Below are 23,850 nucleotides of genomic sequence, written 5' to 3'. Positions count from 1 at the left end.
TGCTTCTTGTTGAACGAACTGGATTCCTGCATTTGGATTAATATTCCTCCCCTGTTTGTTTTATCTTTTTATGAAGAAATATCGGAATGAGTTTAACACCAACGTGGCCATGGCTGAAATATACAAATATGCCAAAAGATACCGCACTCAGGTAAGCAGCTTCATTTGTCTGGAGGTGAAGTCAGTACTCAGCATTCCAGGTAACTGTGGGGAAATATCTGATGTCCTTTTATATGCAGCATTGGTGTAGCCATGTCAGTCTCAGGATATTAGAGAGACAGGATGGGTGAGGTAATATCTTTTATTGGACCAACTTCTGTTGGTGAGAGAGACACGCTTCCAAGCTTCACAGAGCTTTTCTTCAGGTCTGGGAAAAGTACTCAGAGTGTCACAGCTAAATGTAAGGTGGAACAGATTGCTCAGCATAAGTAAACACATATTTCAAGGAATTATTCAAGGTGAAGTGGCGCATTAACACCCCTCCAGACGTTGGGGGGAAAGAAACGGGAGGGGTGGGAGAGGTAGCTAGGAGGGGGGCTGTTAGTAGGTTATACATTGTTTTAATAAGCCATAAATCCAGTGTCTCTATTCAGTCCATGATTTTTCATGTCTAACAGAGTTATGCTTTAAACTTAGATTCATAACTTTGCTAGATTCTAAAAAATCATGGACCGAATAGAGCCACTGGATTACAACAATCCCAGACCTGAAGAAGAGCTCTGTGTAATCTCAAAAGCTTGTCTCTTTCACCAACAGAACTTAGTCCAATAAAAGATATTACCTTCCTTACCTTGTCTCTCTGATGTCCTTTTGTGATTTATCAGTCCTCAGTCCCACCAAAAAGAGTCTGAACAAGGAAGAAACTGTTCTTTGTTACTGATGGAATGGCCTTAGCTGAGGATCTAGGATGTCCATATCTGTCTGGTGTCTCTCTCTCTCTCTTTGTCTCCACTCAACCCTCTCTCTCTCCTTTCTGTAAAGTCAGTTACTGATTTTTTAAAACCTAGGTGCATTTTCAGCCCTTTTGTCAGATCACCAGCGAATTCAGAACAGGTCTCAATTTACAAGTCATTCTCCCTTCTTCTGGCCTGAAGTTTGCTCTTGCAAGTGTTTGTGGATGCAAATGAGAGCATGTAGGTGGCTCCTTGTTGTGCCCACAAATCAGATAGCCAGATGTCTATGTGCCTTCACTTCCACCCACAGTTAATTGTCCCCACAAATCTGTGGGCGTGGAAAAGGAGGCCCAGGTGAGCCCCCCCTTTAAAGAGCAGTCCTACTGCAGTCCTATTTGTTTTACAGTGAGCTGACCCAGCCCTGAGGTGGCAGCCTGCAGACGCACACACTCTCTCTCTCTCTCTCTCTCTCTCTCTCCAATCCCTTGGCTGCTTGGAAGACCAGTAACCTATTCTCATCTGATCTGAGTGCTGTTTGGCAAGAATGGCTGAAAGTGAAATGTAGCCTGGATCAGTCAGCAATCTGTGGCTCCAAAAATGCTTAACAAAAGGCTGGGGAGGGAGGCGGGGATGCTGAAAAAAATCCAGTAACAGGGCAAATAGCCCCCTCCTCCACACCTCATCAGGCCCAGATGATTCATCCTTTCCCCACACCACCTGTCTGGAACACAGAGAGGGCAAGGCTGGCGCATGTTGCATTTAATCACTTCACTGCTCTTGCTCCTACAGATAGTGAATGCCCTGGACTCCAACCCCACCACGAGACGCACGCAGCTGCAGCACAAGTTTGAGCAAGTGATCGCGCTCATGGAGGACAATATTTACGAGTGTTGCAGTGAGGCCTAGGGGGTGCTCTGGACCGAACCTGCTCCTGGAAGTGACCTTCTCTGTAGTGCACTGTCCACTAGGGAACATGCCTTTAAACAAAATATATACATGTAGATATATATTTGATTGGGTCTCTTACGGTTACTGTGTCACCACATTGTTGGTGGGCATGGCCATTGGTGAGATGAGCCAGCAAGGGATGAGAAGCCACCAGACAACGTTTCAAATAGCTTCAAATCCCTTTTGTTGATCTGCACTGCGTGGTGCCCATAATTTATTTGCTCTTTCAAGCCAGAACTAGAGACGTGCCACTTTCTATTTTCCTTTAACCTGCGTGTGAGCAGCTATCATCTCCCTGCATTCCTGCTTCCCGAGAGACTCCTCGCAGACTAGAGCCCAGGCTAGGCAAGCGATAATGGTGGATGCAAAGCAGCGGGGAAGCCTCAGGGAGTGATGAATGGAGATTTCAAAGGCTATTGGAGCAGCAGCAGAACTCCCGTAACTATACCCCGCTTACTTCTGTATGTTTTAAATACCAGGGAACCTGTTTACTGTACACTATCTGCTGCATTAGATGTTTTTTGTGCCTTTTATTTTTGTACTGTATGTGTAAACATAACCACTCCATCTGCAACTTGTGCCAGGTGGGGAACTCATGGACTAGACAGTGAGATTGCTTCCAAAGTAGTCAAGACATGCGAAAGCACTTTACCCCTAACGCAAATGGTAATTATCTAGCTGGAAGGATTGTATTGTCCATTTGACAATGTCAGAGAGGAACAAATCGGGGCAGCTGTTCCCACTTCCCCAAGTTTCCCAGATGTTTGTGCACACACTGAACTGGAGTTGACAAATCTCCCCTAAATAGCCACTTTTCATCCAGCTGGTCACAGGAATAATTTTACCTAGAAGTAAAAGGAAAAGATACGTTAGGGGTCAAAGGGAAAAGTTTTCTTCCCTTTATACCATCGTCCCTGTCTTCCAGCATGCACAACCCACAGTTGAATTCTTCTCAGTGTAAATCTGGAGTAATGCCAGTGAGTTTAACTTGTTATTTAGTATCTACACTGGTGGAACAGTGCAGAATTGGCCAAAGCTGTGCTCCCAATGTCAGGTAGTCCCTGTGAACATCTTTTGGCGCTCACACGGTGCTCAACAGCTGTGAGTTATACTCATGGGATTGGTGAAAATGTAGGACGTTGTGATGGAAATAAACTAAATCAAGGCCAGGATTATGGGTCTGTTCCTAAAACAGCTTCTGGGCTTGCTGTGTCTGGCATGCTGACTTAAAATGAATAGAAGGTTATTGCTGTATCAGCCCAAACAGCAGCAAAGAAAATGTAGTGTGACTCCAAACGCCTTTAACAGAATTAGCCTAGCTAGCAATCCCTGCAAGGTGGAATGACGCCAACTATTTTAGGCTATTGCAGGACAAAGTCTGCCCACAGTTAAGCCAGTGTAAATGGAGAGTAACTCCATTTAAGTCACTCCAAGTCAATGGAGTTACATGCCTGTAAAGCTGGAGTAACTGTTGTGACTTGGAGCAACTTTGCTACATTGCCTCTGGAGTTACACTGGTATAACAGAGAAAAATGTCACCCTAACTTCGCTCTCCCAGATTCCTTTATGCTGCTTGCAGAAGGGCAGCACCTTGGAATACAAGCTCTCTTGTTTCCTTGTTGCCCACCAGTGCTGGACCACAACACAATTCCATGGCTCCCTTTTAGAGATGGAGCCTTCGCTAGCTGCACATACCAGACGCCAGCACATGAATGCAAGAAAAGCCAAACTGCCCATGAACTCCAAATCCAGTTTGGCACCAAACTTTCATACTACCAAAAATACAAAAAAAAGCTACTACCTCACCCAAGGCAGGGTTTAAAGGGGAATCTCCATAATGCACATGGCTGCCATCTGAGCACTTGGCTAAGAATCAACCCGGCAGTGAGCTACTTTGGTTCAACCAAAAAAATCCCCTGGATGGATCATTGCCAGGGCCTCTGTCACAAATGTTTCAGAAATGCCTTGAGTATAGACTATTTCTATGGGGATTTGGAGCATCACAGCTGATTTTATATTATATATATTTTAAAAATTACACACATTACTTGGGGGGTGGGGGGGAGAGGGGAAAGAAAGGCTTAACCAGAACTGCAGAAAAGTACATACACTGTGGAAGTCTAACTGTAGTTGCTGAAAAAGTGGCTTCAGCCTAGAAATGTTACAAATGTAGCTGGGCTACATTTTATTTTGAAAGAGATTTTTAAAAAAACTTAATTTTTCTTCTTTAAAAACTGTGAACAGCTGCTGGATACACACAGGGCCGATGTGGGGAAGCTGAAGGTGAGACGTGTCAGAGCATAGGGCGGGGGTGTGACGAAGGGGTGCAAGGGGACGTTCCCATGAGATGGTGATCCCTGTGTTGAAACACTGGGAGGGTAACAGGCTAATTAGTGTGAGGCTATGGAGCTGCTCCAGGTGCTGTGGTTGGCGAGCAAGCCTTATGGCCTGTGCTTATTTAATCTCTTCTCCAAAGCAAAAAAAAAAAAAAAAAAAAAAAGGAAACAACATGCTCTTTGCTTCAACCTTTGGAAGCAACAGAGCTTGAGGGTTGGCTGTATCGCCTTGAACCCTGAGCCTTTGTAATATATTTTTAACTTCGTCATGTATTTGTCGGTGTGGTTCTCTTATCTGCTAGTTGGTGGAATCTTTGAAAACTTATCTTTGTAATAAAACATGGTGATCAAATGTGTGGGAAAGTTTTTGGCCAACAGCATTTGGGGGAAAAAAATTCTGCACAGGGCATACACCATAACAGTTGCCTCGCTGCCTGGCTGATTTCAGCCCCAGGTTTCTCCTACACCTTCGTGGAGGAATTTATTTGCACACTAGTTGAGTGAAGAGTGGTGTCACATACAGTACTACAACATCAAGCCCTGGATCAGAGGTAGAATCTCTCACTCTGTGGCTTTTAAGCTAGGGTGCTCAGACATCCCACTATCATCAGGACTGTTCCACTATTAGTGGCTGTATCTTATATATGCAACTGTAAAAGCCCTTCTCCCACCCCACCCCAGGGCAGGGGGAAAGTTGTGTTCTGATTTTTCACACACGCTCTCTGGTCACCTTATTTTACGCTTCCAAAAATGAGAAAGATGGCTGCATTCTACTGCATAATGCTGCCTATTTTCATCATATCTGAGGATTTATATGATGGCCAGGTTATAGCTACATCCATTTATAAACACTAGTGGGTGTGCAGCGCCCACGCTACTATGAAATCTCATGCAAACATAAAAAGGCGATGATCCCGTCCACGCATTTCCTGTCAGCTAGGGCCAGCCCCACACCAGTGGCCATATCTACCCAGGAGCCTGCCGCCTGGTAGACTCCTCTGCCCTGAGTTAGGCACCCCCACAGTCCCCACATACAGCATGGAGGAGAGCTAGGCACCTAAGGCTGGGAGCCTCAGAAGCCCCCAGGCTGAGTGGGGAGATGATTAAGATAGCCCAGAGTGAAATGCAGAAGAACAAAGAAGAGCTTAGACTTAGAGCCTCAAAAGGTATTTAAGTACCTGACTACCATTGATCTGGGCTTTTGGTGCCTCCCTGTGCTGAGTGCTCAACTGTGAGCCCACTCCTGGCAACTGACCTGGCCTAGGTAGCCAACCTGCAAAGACACATGCACACAGCAGCCGGGTTTCAAGTCCCTGCTCCACATAAAGCAGGGATTTGAACTTAGTCACCCACATCCCAGCTGAGGCCCCTCATCACTTTTGACACACACACTCCAGAACTGGCTGCCTTTGTGCCAAGTAGCAGGTCATAGGTATGCACTGAGAACACCTACAGGATTGGCCCCTGAGCTAGGCAGGGGAGCACCAGGATGGAAAATCTTACTTCGGAGCACCCAAGAGCCAGGGGGTGTGGTGTCAGTGAGCACTCCACGCAGCTTGTTAGCTGTGGGCAGCACCCACACCTCAGCAGTGGTTTTGAGAATGCTGGTGACACCGAGCAGTGCCACCTTGATAATACTTAAAAACTCACCAGCAAGAGTGGGGGAACTTCCCCTGCCCTGCCTCTTCCCCCAAGGCCCTACCCGTGTCCTGCCTATTCCCCCAAGGCCCTACCCCACATCCACTCCTCTTCTGCCCCTCCCCCCAATCACTCGCTGCTTTCCCCTCTCATCCCCCCACTGCCCAGGTCAGGAGAGCTGGGGCTGCGAGCTGCAGCTAGAGTTGCCAGGTGTTTGGGTTTTTTTACTGGAAAGTATGGTCAAAAAGGGACCCTGGTGGCTCTGGTCAGCACAGTTGGTGGCACAGGGCGGGCAGGCTCCCTGCCTGCCATGGCTCTGCGTGACTCCCAGAAGCAGCAGCGTGTCACCTCTCCCACTCCTAGGTGTAGGGGCAGCGCCTGCAGACAGGGCAGCTCGCAGAGCCACCTGGCCGCACCTCCGCGTAGGAGCCGGAGGGGGCGCATGATGCTGCTTCTGGGAGCTGCCTGAGGTAAGCGCCACCCAGAACCTGCACCCCTGAACCCCTTCTGTGCCCCAACTCTGATCACCCTCCACACCCCTCAGTCCCAGCCCAGAGCATCCTCCTGCACCCCAATCCCCTCATCCCTGGCCCCACCACTGAGCCCTCACCCTCTCCCGCATCCCAACCCCCTGAGCCAACCTGGTGAAAATGAGCAAGCAAGTGAGGAGAGCAAGCGACAAAAGGAGAGGGGGGAAATGGCGTGGGGGGGGACTCAGAGAAGGGGCAGGGCCTCAGATGAGGAGACGGGCAGTGGGCAGGGCATGTTCAATTTTGTGTAAATAGAAAGTTGCCAACCCAAGCTGCAGACGCCCAACGAAAGTAGGATGTGCCCCAGCTGAGTAGAGGCTGTAGCAGGTGATGACCCACTGCTTCCCCACTCACAGTAACCAGACTTCGGGGGTCCACTCAGTGGATCCAAGCAGATGCTGTAAGGTTCCCTTGCCAACTAGGCTTTCCGGTCAAAAAGCAGGCCCCTGGCCCCCCTCCACATGTCTTTGACTTCTAGTGACTAGCTAGGTTTAGTGCCTTCATCAGGGGTTAGTTCCCAGAGCAAGGGGCTGGGGTAGAAAAATCAAGGCACAGCAGGACAGGGGGGTTGCTCCCTAGAGTAAGAGGTCAGGGTGGGTAAATCTAGGGTTACCATACGTCCTCTTTTTCCCGGACATGTCCGGCTTTTCGGCAGTCAAACCCCCGTCCGGGGGGAATTGCCAAAAAGCAGAACATGTCCGGGAAAATGGCGGCTCTGTTTAAGAGCCCGGCTGCCTGAACGCTACCGGCTTCGGGCAGCCCCGTGCCTGGAGACCCTGCGCCGCCGGAGACCGGGAGGGGAAGTGCCCGGCTGGGGGCGCAGGGTCTGTAGGCACGGGGCTGCCCGAAGCCGGTAGCGCTCGGGCAGCCCGGCTCTTAAATAGAGCCGCGGGGACTGGAGCCTCCAGTCGCCGGGGCTGTGTGTAACAGTGTCAGTTACACAGAGCCCCAGCCGCTGGAGGCTCTGTTTAAGAGCCGGGCTGCCCGAGCGCTACCGGCTTCGGGCAGCCCGGTGCCTGGAGACCCTGCGCCCCCAGCCGGGCACTTCCCCTCCCGGGCTCCGGCGGCGCAGGGTCTCCAGGCACGGGGCTGCCCGAAGCCGGTAGCGTTCAGGCAGCCGGGCTCTTAAACAGAGCCTCCAGCGGCTGGGGCTCCAGTCCCCGCGGCTCTATTTAAGAGCCGGGCTGCCCGAGCGCTACTGGCTTCGGGCAGCCCCGTGCCTCCAGACCCTGCGCTGCCAGCGCCCGGGAGGGGAAGTGCCCGGCTGGGGGCGCAGGGTCCAGAGGAACGGGGCTGCCCGAAGCCGGTAGCGCTTGGGCAGCCCGGCTCTTAAACAGAGCGGGGGCGGCTGGAGCCTCCAGACCCCGGGGCTCTGTGTAACTGACCCAGTGTCAGTTACACAGCGCCAAAGAGGAGAAAAGCCTCCAGCCCCCGGGGCTCTGTGTAACTGACCCAGTGTCAGTTACACAGAGCCCCAGCCGCTGGAGGCTCTGTTTAAGAACTGGGCTGCCCGAGAGCTACCAGCTTCGGGCAGCCCCCTTGCCTCCGGACCCTGTGCCCCCAGCCGGGCACTTCCCCTCCCGGGCTCCGGCGGCGCAGGGTCTGGAGGCACGGGGGCTGCCCAAAGCCGGTAGCGCTGGGGCAGTCCGGCTCTTAAACAGAGCCTAAGAGGAGCAGAGCCTCCAGCTGTGGAGGCTCTGCTCCTCTTCGGCTCTGTGTAACTTATACAGTGTATAAGAGTAACTTATACAGTGTTACGCAGAGCCGCCGGAGCCCTGGAGGGGAAGTGCCCGGCTGGGGGCACAGGGTCCGGAGGCAAGGGGGCTGCCCAAAGCCCGAGCGCTACCGGCTTCACGGTTTGCTGGGCAGCCTCCAGACCCTGCGCCCCCGGCTGGGCGCTTCCCCTCCCGGGCACCAGCTGCGCTGGGGAAGCGCCGGCTGGGGGCGCAGGGTCTGGGGGCTGCCCGGGAAACCGTGATGCTGGTAGCACTGGGGCAGCCCTTTCCCCCTGGCTGGGAGTGGGAGGGAGGAGGGGGCGGAGTTAGTGTGGGGGAAGGGGCGGAGTTGGGGCGGGGCTAGGGGTGGGGAAATGGGCGGGGCCATGGCCCGTGGAGGGTCCTCTTTTTTTATTTATGAGATATGGTAACCCTAGTAAATCAGGGCAGTTGCTGCAGTGAAGGCCTGGAGAGGGGGGAGAAAAAAAATGGAGGTTCAGCAGGGCCAAGGATTCCTGGAACAAGGGGCCAGGCAGGGGAAATTGAGGCAGAGGAGGTTGGGGGAGGTCAGTCCCTGGAGAGAGGGGAAATCAAGGCAGCAGATTGGCTGTGTGTGTCTGCCTGTTCTTTCCGTCAGGCTTGATGGCAGAGGCCAGTTACTGCAGGTAACTGGACTTTTAACATCCGGTCAGCTGTGCATTCCAGTCAGAAACTGGACACCTGGAAACCCTCCTTCCTCTGGGTCCTTATTGCTCCAGTCATTGAGACACAACCTGACACTGTTCCACTTGACTGGGAGTAACAGCGAAGCAGTTAAGGGTACCACAGGCAGGGGGCAAAAGCAGAGCCCCTTTGGCTTCTGTTTTAGAGGGCAGCCAGCTCCACTAGGAAAGGCTGGAGAGTGTCTCATTCACTGGGCTCAGGACTAGGGTTACCATACGTCCGGTTTTTCCCAGACATGCCCGGCTTTTCGGCAATCAAACCCCCAGCCGGGGGGAACTGCCAAAAAGCCAAACATGTCTGGAAAAATACCGGCCGGGCACTTCCTCTCCCACGGCTGCTCTGCTCCTCCCCTGACTCAGACTTCGGCTCTGAGTAAGAGCCAAGCTGCCTGAGCCAGCGCTACGGGCAGCCCCCGTGCCTCTGGACCCCAGCCGCCGGCCAGGCACTTCCCCTCCTGGGCTCCAGCTGCTCTGCTCCGGCGGCGCAGGGTCCAGAGGCACAGGGGCTGCCCGCAGCCGGAGCGCTTGGGCAGCTCGGCTCTTAAACAGAGCCAAAGAGTCAGGGGAGGAGCAGAGCAGCTGGAGCCCGGGAGGGGAAGTGCCCGGCTGGAGGCACAGGGTCCGGAGGCAAGGGGGCTGCCCAAAGCTGGAGCGCTATTGGCTTCACGGTTTGCCAGGCAGCCTCCGGACTCTGCACCCCCGGCTGGGCGCTTCCCCTCCCGGCCTACAGCTGCGCTGGGGAAGCGCTGGCCAGGGGTGCAGGGTCTAGAGGCTGCCTGGCAAACCGTGAAGCCGGTAGCACTCGGGCAGCCCTTTTCACGTGGCTGGGAGGGAGGAGAGGGAGTTAGGACGGGGACTTTGGGGAAGGGGCAGAGTTGGGGCAGGGCCAGGGCCCGTGGAGTGCCCTCTTTTTTTAATATATGGTAACCCTACTCAGGCCCCACACCCCCAGGCACAAGGAAAGGCAAGTGGGGGCTGTGGTATGACACTGAGAAGTACTAACTACAGGTTTAAGCACAGCGGAGGGTAAGGAAGAGCAGGAGCTGCCATTACTACTATGGAGTTTCCCCCCAGAGAATACAAATCCAATGAAGGATTTGTCCATGTGCCCTTGAGTCAATTGGAAGGATGGGGGAGGGGGAGAAAAAAAGAGAAGAGAAATAAGTTCATAGAATATCAGAGTTGGAAGGGACCTCAAGAGGTCATCTAGTCCAACCCCCTGCTCAAAGCAGGACCAATTCCCAGCTAAATCATCCCAGCCAGGGCTTTGTCAAGCCGGGCCTTAAAAACCTCCAAGGAAGGAGACTCCACCACCTCCCTAGGTAACACATTCCAGTGTTTCACCACCCTCCTAGTGAAATAGTTTTTCCTGATATCCAACCTGGACCTCCCCCACTGCAACTTGAGACCATTGCTCCTTGTTCTGTCATCTGCCACCACTGAGAACAGCCGAGCTCCATCCTCTTTGGAACCCCCCTTCAAGTAGTTGAAGGCTGCTATCAAATCCCCCCTCATTCTTCTCTTCTGGAGACTAAACAATCCTAGTTCCCTCAGCCTCTCCTCATAAGTCATGTGCTCCAGACCCCTAATCATTTTTGTTGCCCTCCGCTGGACTCTTTCCAATTTGTCCACATCCTTCTTGTAGTGTGGGGACCAAAACTGGACACAGTACTCCAGATGAGGCCTCACCAATGTCGAATAAATCTCCCCCCACTGTCTGCTTTCTTGGTTCTTGATGCATTTGTACAATGAATGGCATTCCCTTCCAGAACAGGCTGCAGAGTAGGAACTTGCTTGTCCGGCTAGCTTCATTCACATCAACTTGTTGGACTTGTTCTGGGAGTACGGGGGAGGGGGCTGGAAGGGGAGTGGCATGGGAGAAAGGAGAAGAGTCTCTGAGCTGGGGACTGTTCTCTCAACTCCCTTAAGCCCTATAGCAGGACAAACAGCAGTTATTCTGCCTGAAGGTGGGAGCCTTATGGGGCATTGAGCAGGTCAATCAGAGTCTATCCAATGCCTCTCGGGGGGGGGGGGGGGGAGGAGGGAGAGAGAAACCAGCTGTACAGTTGGGTCACACTGGTGGGGTAAATCTAGCCACCACAAGTTTCTCCACACTGGTGCAACAGGCACAGATGAAGGGGGCCTAGGACATCTGTAACTACCTGGTGCTATTCCTATTAGAAATTACAAGCCACACGGTGCCAGCATCCATTGGTGGCCTTGCTAAGAAGGACACACACAGACACCAGAGTTCAGACCTTTAGCAAGTGGGATTTTAGCAAGTGCTAGCTTGGCTGGTCCTTAAGCTAGGATTTAATTGGAGGCTTTCTGCCCTAATCATAGCACTAGACTGCAGAAGTTTGGAGGCTGAACGTCACTACAGCAGCGCTATATTTGTGATTGATGGCTTGGGCCCTTTCCTCAAGTTTGTATAACTAATGTAGCCCAGCGACCTATGGGTTCATGAGGGCTGGACACCCAACACCAGCTGGAGCCAGAGGGCATGTTTGCAGAATGTGGCTGCAGTTTCACATTATGGAACTCCATCCCTGACTGTATTTTGTTCATTAGCCCGATGTTATTCTCCCCACCCCACCCGGCTGCCACACTCGCAGTTTGCTCCCTTTCACCCAACTGGCATTTATCACTGTCCTAATTATGAGGCTGGAATCCACCACAGCTGGGCTCAAGCTCAGGTTTCAACCTAGCTGGATTTGCAGGGGGTGGGAGGGAAGAGGCAGAAGGAATTGATGCTTTGCAGTTTCCAGGGTTATGACAGGGTGTGTCAAGATGACCTGCCAGGCAGGAGGAACATGACTCCAGTAACAGGGTTTAGTTATTAGGATACAGTAACTTTATTGAAAAAAAGACACAAAAGATTAAAATCAGTTAGCTTAGTTCACCAGAGATTAAAAGAGATGTTAACAGCAGTGACTGGAGCACACTTCAGCATAGTTTAAAAACATTGTTTGGGCCCCATCTGGAACTGGGAGACAGAGCTGCCATGTTCCTCAGGCTGGGGACAGCCATTTTGCACACGTGCCCCTTCCCCCACCCAAAGCAGTTGTCTCTTCAGTGCAGGGAAGCCCTAGTTTGCTTTCTTGCTAAACTTGCTGCCGGTTTTAGAGGCTTTATCTTCTCCTGCATCCTTCTCTTTGCTGAGCAGAGAGCCTGTGGCTGCCTCAGGTTTCTTCCCCTTGCCTTTCACAGGGCCCTTTGCCTCAGGCTTCCCTTTGGCAGAGGTTTTCTTTGTCCCACCAGCGGCCTTTGCTTTGGCCGGCCCATTTCCACCTTTAGCCACCTTTGCTTTTGTAGCCCCCGTGGCCCCAGGAGCTGCCCCCTTGGCTTTGGAAGTGCTGATCTTGTCTCCATGCTCTGCCTCTGCTTTGGAGGCACCATCTGCTTCTGAGGCGGGCTTCCCTTTGGAGGTGGCTTTCTTGGTCCCAACCACCCTGGCTTGAGGTGCCTGTTTTGTACTTTGTTTCTTGTCACCTTTCACAATGTTTCGAGCATCACTGGGTGTCTTCAGCTTAGCAGGAGCTTTGGGCTGGGCCTACAAGAGAGAGGAGGATGAATGTCACTGCAATAGCATGTACTAGATCACCCACAAGCCTGTGCCAAAGTTAGTTTATTATTCTTATAGGCGGCAGCTTTGAATTCAGAAGCGTGGCCTTTATTCCGCGTAGCAAGACATGCGTTTTAGAAACAGCCAATCAATCAGTGCCGATTTCCTTCACAGCGTGAAGAACAGTTAATGCTTCAGGACTCTGGAAAGGAAACAGCTTCCCATTCGAACATTCCCCACAGAGTCAGGCAAGTTCCTTAAAACAGGAACATACAAGAGCGGCAGCTCCTAAAGCTAGTCACAAGTTAGAGCTCACAGAGCTAGGCAAGGTAGACAGATGGAATCCTTCATTTGGCAACCAATACTTACATTAGTGGATTTTGCCTTGGGTTTCTTGCTCACAGGTTTTGGTTTCTCCTCCTTCGCATCTGTTGAGAAGATGGGAAAAACGACATGGATGAGTCAGTTACTTATGTTTACAAGATTGTCAATTCCGTACAAGGACGATATTTAATGGCTTCTGGATCTTCCTGGCCTAAGCTTCTGAACAAAGCTCAGGTATTATTAGTGCCGACTTAGAAGTGCCCCTGCTAATTTAATAGGAAAAATGCCTCGTATGGGATCAAAGGCAGTTATGACATCTATCAGATATCAAATAGCATCTACAAAGCAATTGCCCTGGCACGCTGACTCCACCTTGAAGATAGGTGGAGCAAGCTACTTGAACACTGCACCATTGATTTAGGCAGGGCCGGCTCCAGGCACCAGCCCACCAAGCTTGTGCTTGGGGCGGCACCTGGAGGGGGGCGGCACGGTGCTCCGGCAGCCGGGGAGAGCGGGGCCACGGCCGGGGCTCGCTGCCCTCCCCCCGGGGCTCTGGCCACCCTCCCCTGCCGCGCTGCTGGGGGGGGGCGCGGCCGGAGGCTTTTTTGCCTGGGGCAGCAAAAAAGCCAGAGCCGGCCCTGGATTTAGGGTCAGATTTTTAAGGCGGTTAGGTACCTAACAAGCAACACTGATGTTTTCAAAGCACTGCTGCCCAAGCCCCACCTCAGTGGGTAAATGCCCCAGGCACTTAAGTTTCCACTGATCTGAATTTCCAAAGCAGTCTAGGTGCAGCACAGCCAATGAGATGCTTGGAGCCTTCGCTTAAACCAAAGCGCCAGAGGTCCTGAAGAGGGAGTTCAACCTAGACACAGGAATGTCTGTATCGCCAGCAGGTCCCAGTCCTGTGGCCGTGCTCCGAGCATGCCTAAGAGCAGTCAAACCCCACAGCAGCAGGGCTGGAGGCAGGTCAATAGGAAGGGGGCAGCACATAGGGTGACCAGATGTCCCGATTTTATAAGGACAGTCCTGATTTTTGGGTCTATTACCCCCCACCCCCTGTCCCGATTTTTCACATTTGCTGTCTGGTCACCCTAGCAGCACAGCACCTGCATAGAGACAGCTGGGGGCACGGGGAAAGAGGAAGAATGAGCAGTACGGAGCATTTCAGCTGCTAGGGCATGGGCAACTTACGCAGCTGACCAGGTGTCAGCATCTCACCCAGGAGAGGGAAGCACGGCTCTCTGGGCCGTCAGGCAGGCGCACCACGTCAGCCGCTTGGGCACCTAAGCCCCTGGCTAATTTAGCCAGCTCCCCAGCTCTGAGAAATCCATTGCCCAGATCCACAAAGGGCACTTCGATTCTTAACTCCCACTGAAGTCAATGGGCTTTAACTATTGCCACGTGTTCTTTAGGAAGATTAGGCGACAGACTCTCCTAACTCGAGGCAACTAGGCAGCAGGCTTCTGGGCAATAAATCCAGCCATGTTCTCAGAATTGGCCACTGATTATGGGTGCCCACCTTGATCCCAATATTTCAGAAATAAATGAGCCCCCTTTGAAGTCAGTGGCTGCTACAAATGTTCTGCACTTCTATAAGATCAGGCCTACCACAGACACAGAATAGATGCCTAGTTTTCAAAGCAAGGCTGTCTTTCCACCACTGCTTCCTGCAATCAGCAGTTTGGAGTCTAGCTTATATGCTTGCAGTTGTCAGTCAAGTTCACGGCTGTAGAGGGAATCCTGAAGCCCTCTCCCTGAACATGGACATGTGTCTTCTTGGGTGGCATTAAAATTCACAGGTCTGACCTCCTTGCACACAGCTGACATCTCAGCAGGGAATGTGGGTTTAGGGGAAGAAGAGGAAGGAGCAGCCCTTACCTTTACTTCCTGCTTTTTTGTCAGCAGTCACCTTGGCTTTGGGTTTCCTTGCCACCTTCTTTTCTGATTTAGGAGCCTTTTCTCCAGCTGGATCCATGTTTCTAGAGGTTTTTTTAAGCTTGGGCTTTTCTGATGCTAGCTAGGAGTACAAGAACAGAACAGTGAAACTGCTCTGCTCCAGCACATGCATTGAGGGTTGCTACCAAGCAACTTAGTAGTGCTATACCCAGGGCTAAACAAGAACAGAAGCTTGTCTGCAGGTGTTAGTGTTGACTGAATTAGAGGCAGGTGGCTTACACGAGCCTTTCCCTTTGGCTGTAAGAATTTGTGTAGCATCCTCCGTAACACGACATCACAAGAGGACTTGCAGCCAAGGCTGGAAAGTGGTTGGGGATGGAAGTCACTTCCTATTGTCCCATTCACCCAGCTGCATTTTAACATCTAGCTGTCCCAGGCCATCCCAGAATTCAAGTCAGGGAAGGAAATCAATATTTTCAGGGCAGAGATACCACATCCACCTTTAGCCAACAACAAGCTCCTTTGCGGAGCACTTAGTAATTAGTACGGTGTTCTCCCACTCAGAGACAATGGCACCTGCTCACAACCCTGCCTGTCCATTTAAAACAAACAACATTCCCTAGCCCAGAGTTGTCACCCGTCCAGCCTCCTCTTTGAAATACTGCTGTAGAGGGCATTTGAGGCATGTCCCACAATGCAAAGTGTGCTGCCACCCAGTTATCTGTAAGACAGCCCTGGCCCATACAATTGCTATAATGTTACCTAAAGCTACAGGTTCTTTAGCAGAAAGTTTCCACTGAAGGTTGTCTTTGTAGAAAGCCAATTCACTCACCTTGAACCTTCCAGTTGCCCCTAATGCCAAAGAGTTCTGGGGTCTGATCAGGTAGCCATGGTCAAGACCTTTAGTCAGGGCCTTCTTCAGCAGGTATTTTAGCCTTATTGGGTCAACAGCTGGGTACTTGGCAAGGATGTAGCGCTTGATGGCTATGACAGAAGTGCCCTTTTTCTCATTTTGGGCCTTCAGAGCTTCAATCACCATGCTTAGAGTTGGCGGGTGGTTAGCTCTTGTCTTACGGTCAAAGATCCTGGATATTCTGGCCACTCTTGTTACGTCAGCTGAAAAGTAAATTGAAGAGGTTGTTTACCTGTAACCAAGCACCAACATGAATCTTCCTTTTAACTCACCATAGTTACCAGGAAAGCTAAAGTGAATTCGCAGGTGGAGGATGGACAAACCAGTTTTTAATAGTAGCATCTACAATTCCAGCATCCCATTGTGCTAGGCACTGTACAAACACACAGAGTATGTCTACACTGTAGTTGGAGGTGGGATTTGCAGTTTTGGAAGACATACTTGTGTTAGCTTTAAGCTAGCAAATGTGGCTAAAAATAGCTGTAAGGACGTGATGGTGCAGGTGTCAGCATGAGCTAGCAATGCAAGTAACTCCCAGAGTTCCAGGCAGCCTTATGCAGTCCACGCTGCTGTGTCATCACTAATATTTCCAGCAAGCTTGCTAGATGAAAGTCACACCTCCAACTGTAGTGTAGGCAGACACCTAGTGAGAGAGACCCTAGCCCCAGAAGCTGACAGGCTAAATAGACAAAGGAAGCATTATTAGTTACATTTTACAGGTGGGTAACTGAGGCACAGAGAGTGATCTAGGGTCATACAGAAAACCTAGGGGCAAGCTAGGTAGAGAACCCAAGAGTCCCCAGTCCAATGTTTAACCACATAGCCATTTTGCTGCCTATGAGAAGGTACCATTAAACAGTGGCACTGCTATGGGTACCCCCATTGCCCCATAGCATGCAAACATTTTTATGGCTGACTTGAACAACGCTTCTTCGGCTCTCGTCCCCTAGCGACCCTCCTCTACTTGCGCTACATTGAGGACATCTTCATCATATGGACCCATAGAAAGGAGGCCCTTGAAGAATTCCACCTGGATTTCAACATTTTACACCCCACCATCAACCTCGGCCTGGACCAGTCCACACAAGTGATCCACTTCCTGGACACTACAGTGCAAATAAGCGATGGTCACATAAACACCACCCTATACCGGAAACCTACTGACCGCTATACTTACCTACATGCCTCCAGGTTTCATCCAGACCACATCACACAATCCATTGTCTACAGACAAGGGCTAAGATACAACTGAATTTGCTCCAATCCCTCAGACAGAGGCAAACACCTACAAGATCTTTATCAAGCATTCTTAAAACTACAATACCCACCTGGGGCAGTGAGGAAACAGATTGACAGAGCGATACGGGTACCCAGAAATCACCTACTACAGGACAGGCCCAACAAGGAAAATAACAGAACACCACTGGCCATCACATACAGCCTCCAGCTAAAACCTCTCCAGCGCATGATCAATGATCTACAACCTATCCTGGAAAATGATCCCTCACTGTGACAGACCTTAAGAGACAGGCCAGTCCTTGCTTACAGACAGTCCCCCAACCTGAAGCAAATACTCACCAGCAACTAAACACCACACCACAGTAACACCAACCCAGGAACCAATCCCTGTAGCAAACCTCGTTGCTTACTCGGTCCCCAGATCTACTCTAGCGACACCATCAGAGGACACAGCCACACCATCAAGGGCTCATTCACCTACATGTCTATTAATGTTATATATGCCATCATGTGTCAGCAATGCCCCTCTGCCACGTACATTGGCCAAACCGGACAGTCCCTTCATAAAAGAATAAATGGACACAAATCGGACATCAGGAATGTTAACCTACAAAAGCCAGTAGGTGAATGCTTCAATTTCCCTGGACAAGATTTAAAAGTAACTATTCTTGAACAACAACAACAAAGCTTCAGAAACAGACTTCAAAGAGAAACAGCAGAACTAAAATTCATTTGCAAATTTAACACCATTAATCTGGGCTTGAATAGGGACCGGGAGTGGCTGGCTCATTACAGAAGCAGCTTTTCCTCTCCTGGAATTGACACCTCCTCATCTATTATTGGGAGTGGACTACATCCACCTTGATTGAATTGGCCCTGTCAACACTGGTTCTCCACTTGTGAGGTAACTCCCTTCTCTTCATGTCTCATTACAGAATGCCTGCATCTGTAGTTTTCACTCCATGCATCTGAAGAAGTGAGGTTTTTTTAAACCCACAAAAGCTTATGCCCAAATAAATCTGTTAGTCTTTAAGGTGCCACCAGAATCCTTGTTTTTGTGGATACAGAACAAACACAACTACCTCCTGATACATTGGTAATGTTATTTATCAGAGCAGCATGAAGATGCTAAAGGGCCTCTTACACACTAGCCAGACTCCAGGAAATTTAGACCTTTTCTCTTAAGCTCCATACACACCAGCTTCTCCACAGGCTGCCCTAAGTGGAGCTCCAAGCTTTTCATCAAGCCAAAAGAGTTCAGGGGGTTAAGTAAGTTCCTTTAAATAAACCAAGGGAATCCAAGTTCAGCCCCTTCCCAGAGAGGCTACAGTTTAGTAAGAAAATAAGAGTGACACAGATTGATACCTAAGAGGATTCATTTGTACCAAAGGGGATCAGAACTTTGACTTCACATTCAGTGGAGACCAAAAAATAAACAAGGAAGAGGCATGCACATTCAAAGTGTTTGTTTAAGTGTCTTTCCTTACCTGGCTTGAGGTCCATTGCAAGAAGCTCTAATACTGACACTAACCTTTAAAACAAAACAACAACAAAACTTTATCTTAAAAGAGGCCTAGCTAAGCTGGCTGCAAAAGCAGGCTTTATTGACAGGTTCATCTCACTTTCCTGCTAATTCCTCTGATTAGCATCTTAATTGAGAGGGCTGCAGTTGGCAGCTGCTAATTATTCTTGTTCAAATCCCAGTGCCAAGGAGATTAGGAACAGGTGGCAGCAGAGCTGAGTTTAGTTTGCCAACTCTTTGCAACAGGCTGGTGGGTGCTGGGGAGAATATTCAGGGGGAGGATTCCACAGATGAGAGAGGTTCTTGTGAGTTAGTCTAACAATCGCCTTCAATTTACAGATTAAAGCAGCAGCCCCTCATTTGGGAAATGTAATTTACAAGTGAAACCATGCACTGTGTCAGCTCATGTGCCGAAGTGGCAGTAGGCGGCGGAATGTGGGTGGTGCATCACTGATTTGAATGGAATGGACCATCCCACTGTTCAGAGTGTACGGGTGATGGGAATACATACATGGCTGGACATACTGAGCCCATGTTCTTTGTGCACAAACACCTTAAAGGGACAGCGCGAGGGTTGCCAACTTTCTAATCGCACAAAACCGAACACTCTTGGCCCGCTCCTTCTCTGAGGCCCCAGCCCGCTCACTCCATCCCCCTTCCCTCCGTCACTCACTCTCCCCACCCTCACTCACTTGCTCATTTGCACTGGGCTGGGAGGGTCCCTTTTCGCCCGGGTGTTCTGACGAAAACCAGACACCTGGCAACCCACCTGGCATTGTGCGACCGAGTCAGCCAGCAAAATCAAGGAAATGGAGCATGAGCAACGGATTGTTTGTGAAAAGGCTTCCCTAGGCTGGATGAAGCCACGGAGTCGAGCACCAAGATTCATTATACATTCCCGGTGGTCTGTGTTTTCATCCTGCTTTAGGGCACAAGGGACCTGAGCCTGCTGAGTAACATTTCCTACCACTAACTTCAGCAGACATGCAAGGCCCTGGGCACCTCACAGGAGGCACTCAGCCCCACACAGGATTAGTCCCCACATGAGCTTGCTAGCCTCATTTTAATGCATATTGGCAAGCTATACGCTCCAGGATTGGAGCAGCAAGGGATGCTGGGGGTCAGGGCAGAGGTACACTGGCAGGATTGTGAGAGAAACCCTTTACTGGGCTGGCCTCGTCTTTAACTGGCTCAAGCTAGTGCTCTTCAGCCCCTCATTTTCATAAGCACTAACTTCACTCATCAGTTTATAAAGGAAAAACAAAGAGGTTCCATAAGTCGAAGAGGGAAAAAGAAAAGAGTCTTTGTTCACTAATGATGGATGGAGCAAATGATTCTTCCAAGCTAGCATTCCCAGGTGTTTGTAAAGGAGCCAGGGTCTGCTCCCTAGAGGACACACCTGCTGCACCGTGAGCAGAATTATGGCTTCATCCCTCACTTGGGTCTTTCTGCTGAAATTAAAGAATAAGCTCTGCTCGTCCACAATAACAAAGTCAGATGTTAATATCTGAGCTGTTCTGATGCCTACAACGATTTGCTCTAATTCTCTCCCACTGGGTGTTTCTAGCTCTCTTCCCTCTGCCTGAGCTAATTCTGCAGCAGAACGATGGGGGAAACTGTGCTGTAGGAGGTACTTACTGTCTTGTCAATGAGATATAAAACTGATCATTTGTGGTCACTAAAGAACACTTGGCATTTTTTTGTTTTTGTTTTTTTGGTAAGGAGTCCTGCTTTAATTCCAGTGTCCTGGCCAAATTCAAATTGGATCATTACATTCTCCCTACACATATAGGGTGACCAGATGTCCCGATTTTATAGGGACAGTCCCGATTTTTGGATCTTTTTCTTATATAGGCTTCTATTACCCCCCGCCCCCGTCCCGATTTTTCACATTTGCTATCTGGTCACCCTAACATATTCCCCTCCCCTCCACCCCAGTTTCTGTGCTTCTTCACTTCCTGGTTTAAATTGTTGTGCAGTGTTGCTGTTAGCTGTTAAATAGACTCTGTGTTTCACACTAGAGATGGCTGCATTTCTGGGATTGATAAAAATATTCTTACATAATCCTTTGGGAGTTTTTACAGGAATGGTTGTAAGGCTTTAGCAAAGTGCTTTTACAAGCAGTAACTAGCTAAGTTTTATTTGACAGAACTGTTGATACAGGATGTAATTAGGTATCTTTGCTAAAGCGCCTAAGAACTTGCAAAAATCTGTCTGGAAATATCTTATTTTTAAAGTCTGCAAAGAATTAGTAAAAGCGGGAAACAATTGAGCTGATGTAATCAGAAGTAATTGAGTTAGATCCTGGCCTTCGCTCCAGCAGCCAGAAACCAGCAGATGCGGCCCCTTCAATTAATCATAGTTCAGAATCTTTTGTTCAGAACACAGGTATCATTCTGAAGAAATGCAGGCTGGAGAGAATCAGGGTGACCATCTTCAACCAGCATCAGGAGCAGGTGTCCTGGGCTCTGCTTCAGACCAGCTTGGACTGAGGATGGCAGAACTACTCTCTCCATGGCAGTGAAGGAAAGACTGACAAGAGGGCCATTCAGCTAGTATTACGGTAGTCTTTGAGCTCACATATCAAAACTGGAATTGAACATTGCCAGGCAGCAGCCGTTTGTATTTCATTACTCACCGGGATAAAGTCTGAAGCCCCTCTCTCTGGAAGGCAGGTGTAAGAACTGCAGGATTAATGCCAGAGCCTACTCACTACTGCCTGCTATGCAAGCGTGCTCATTTTATTGTTACCCCCTGGCTGCTGCCTGCCTCACCCAGTTACAAGCCTAGGTTATCACCTCGCACTGGGAATGTGTGACCTTTCCATGTGTGCATGACAGCCACCATCTTGGCTGGGCTGAGCATGAACCAGGGAATCTCCAGAACCAAAGCAATGAGCTACAGCTTGAGTTTAAAGAGCCAAGATGCTCTCTTGGTGGAGCTGCAGCAGTTATATCCTCTGCAGATTGGGCACAGAGGAGGCCCTGGCAGACTCACTAACCAGTGGGTTGCGTGTGTACAGCCCCTAGTGCAATGGGGTACCACTAGAGAAACAACAAATGATAAGCTCTCATGCTCACCCATCACCATAGTGTCAGCGTCTTACAAGGACTGGAATTACAAAAGAGCAATGTCTCTCTCTTCCTCTCTTCATTTGGATGAGTTAATTCTTTTGTTTTGAATGGATTAGAGTCATTATTTTATATTCCAGGACAGCAGCATTCAATCAAGTCCAATAGGAGTTTTTGTCGGGGCAGGAATGATGTGACTATATCAGGATTTGATGGAGGGCCTTTCACTGCACAGCCTCTCTCTCGCGCTCTCCACGGTCATTCGGAGAGCTGTGTGACCATGCTCAGGACAACGTTCGGTGGCGGGAAGGTGTGCAGAGAGTTAGTGCCTGTCGTGCAGGTCACTGGGTTTGAAAAGGGAAAGCATTTCAACAGAATGCTCAACCGCTTCTCCCAGCTGGGATTTCAGCATGAATAGTGCTTTGTTCTCAAAATCCTGGATTCACCACAGCTCCCAGTATAGACAGGGGCATTTCAATAAATCAAAGATGCACCTAAAGGAGGCATTAGATAGCTAGGTGCTGATAGGGTTACCAGACAGCAAGTGTGAAAAATTGGGATGGGGGGTAATAGGAGCCTATATGAGAAAAAGACCCAAAAATCGGGACTGTCCCTATAAAATCGGGACATCTGGTCACCCTAGGTGCTGATATCATCTCCCCTTCAGATCACTGAGCACTTTAAACCTTTCACATCTGGTCACTGATTTAAACCTTTGCTAGGGCAGGAATTACCATCTGATGGCTGGTGGAGGCCTATATAACAAAGGTGATGTTCTCAGTCAAATGCCTATTGTCCACATCACAAAATCACCACCCTCACAACTGGAAGTGTCATCAACAGAGAGGCCTGTAATTGGATGAACTATGGGATTGAATTGCTCTTTTAATCCTGCCAGCCGTCCTTCCAGGCCAGTGCCAGGGCACATATATAGAGCAGGCATGGGGAAAGCTACACTGCTGTGACCCAGGTGGTTCTGTGGATAAACAGGGCGGTGAGCTGGCTACCTGATGCTGTTGCTAACTTCACTCTGATTGGAGGAATAAACTATTTACCTGAGAATTAGGGCAATATCATCTCTGTATTTGCTAGTGCGTCAAAATATTTGTCTCAATATGAGCAAAAGAAACGAAACGCTCCAGTTAACATTGGAGCAGAACCACTTTATGAAATCAGAAAAGCGGAGTCACGGCAGAAAAAGGTGTGCTTAGAGCTGGTTGAGAAATTATGAATTAAATGGTTTTTTTATCAAAAAAGGCTGATTCATTAAAGCCAAAACTTCCCTCAGGAAAGGGTCAGCTTAGATGACTTTTTGTGTCCACATTGAAGCTAATTAAAGCTAAAAAACTTGTAACAAATTTTAAATGGTCAAAATAGAAACAAAATGCTTTGAAATTATCAAATGAAATATTTCAATTGACCCAAAACTGCATTTTTCTTCAATTTTCAGTTCAGAAAATGTTCGGGAGTTTGACTTTTTGGGGATAGGAAAATTGTTTGAAATCTCAAAAAGGTTCATGGGACAGGAAAACTATTTCTCATCCAGCTCTAGGTGTGATGTGTTTCATCAGACACCAAAACAACTAGAGTAACAAACCCATCCCTCCCCCCTCCCCACAACTTGGATATCTCAGCAGCCACATGACTCTGTCAAAACTGCAATGGTTTATTGTCAGCCATCCTAAACTCTTCCATTATTTCTGTAGAGGAAAGTATAACTGGACAACTGGAAGAAAAAACAAACAAAAAAAAAACAACCCTTCTTTTTCTTTCCTACCAAAAAAAAGATTTCAGATTCTGAGCGTATGAATGAGTCTTCAACCTAACCACTGAATGATTCATGAACCTTTGATCTTCAGATTTCACTGAATATGTAGAAGTATCAATTAAAAATAAATAATGAGACTTGTACTTGCAAATTGCTCTTTATTAAAGGTTTAACTTACATAGTTTCTATAGACCTTCTCTATCAGATCTTGCAAAGCTGCACAGAATTAGAAATCGGAGAGGATAATACTGTACAAGAATAGTTTCAAATGTTGATAACAGAAGGGCGAGAAAAACATCTTATTTGTATAACTGAGCTAAAAATAAAAATAAAGAACATTGGTACAATTGCATTATGCCATCTTTTAGCGCTTTAAACATATGTTGAAGTCTCTGGGCCATATGCTCCCATGGCTTGCTTGCTATGAACTGAAGAAAAGCGTAGCAATTTGCCACCAATCAATCCTCAAAAAGCACAAGCGTTGGCCAAAACCTCTTACTTGGTGTGATGCCAAATCAAATTACTGCTGAAAATTGGTAGGTGAACCACAGCAGAACCATAAAGAGCTCAAACTATAGGGGTGTGGCCTATGGACATGTAGGAGGAGTCAGGGGGAAGCCAAATGACTATATACGTTACCATGGAAATATAATGTCACATGCTACGGAAAAGACACTGCAAATCAGCTGTTGCTTACGGTTCAAATCCTATCCTTTGTGCACCGCGTAGCTAACTGGTTGTGTGCAGGGGAGTTTGGTGGGGGCAAGGGA

General features: G+C 49.2%; 2 protein-coding genes across 2 annotated transcripts in view; one reads left to right on the top strand and one right to left on the bottom strand.

Annotated features, from left to right (window-relative positions):
- Nucleotides 1–4,533, top strand: part of PLXND1 (plexin D1) — a 139,662-nt gene extending 135,129 nt beyond the window's left edge. The window contains exons 35-36 of the mRNA XM_054034801.1: nt 77–151; nt 1,683–4,533. Of these exons, the coding sequence (XP_053890776.1) occupies nt 77–151; nt 1,683–1,799 (192 nt within the window). The 3' untranslated portion in view covers nt 1,800–4,533. The remainder of the gene's footprint in view (nt 1–76; nt 152–1,682) is intronic.
- A 7,091-nt stretch (nt 4,534–11,624) lies between these two features.
- LOC128841180 (protein B4) lies at nt 11,625–18,269 on the bottom strand. The gene is made up of 5 exons (XM_054035976.1): nt 18,207–18,269; nt 15,400–15,683; nt 14,550–14,688; nt 12,717–12,775; nt 11,625–12,335 (listed from the first exon to the last, which is right to left on the bottom strand). Exons 1-5 carry the CDS (start codon nt 18,220–18,222, stop codon nt 11,871–11,873), a joined length of 963 nt encoding a protein of 320 aa, XP_053891951.1. The 5' UTR covers nt 18,223–18,269; the 3' UTR covers nt 11,625–11,870.
- Between the last annotated feature and the right edge of the window lie 5,581 nt (nt 18,270–23,850).

Source organism: Malaclemys terrapin, chromosome 7 (assembly GCF_027887155.1).
Source record: "Malaclemys terrapin pileata isolate rMalTer1 chromosome 7, rMalTer1.hap1, whole genome shotgun sequence".
Classification (NCBI taxonomy): Eukaryota; Metazoa; Chordata; order Testudines; family Emydidae; genus Malaclemys; species Malaclemys terrapin.
The sequence above is the reverse complement of the archived record's forward strand: the minus strand, read 5'-3'. Positions and strand labels throughout refer to the sequence as shown.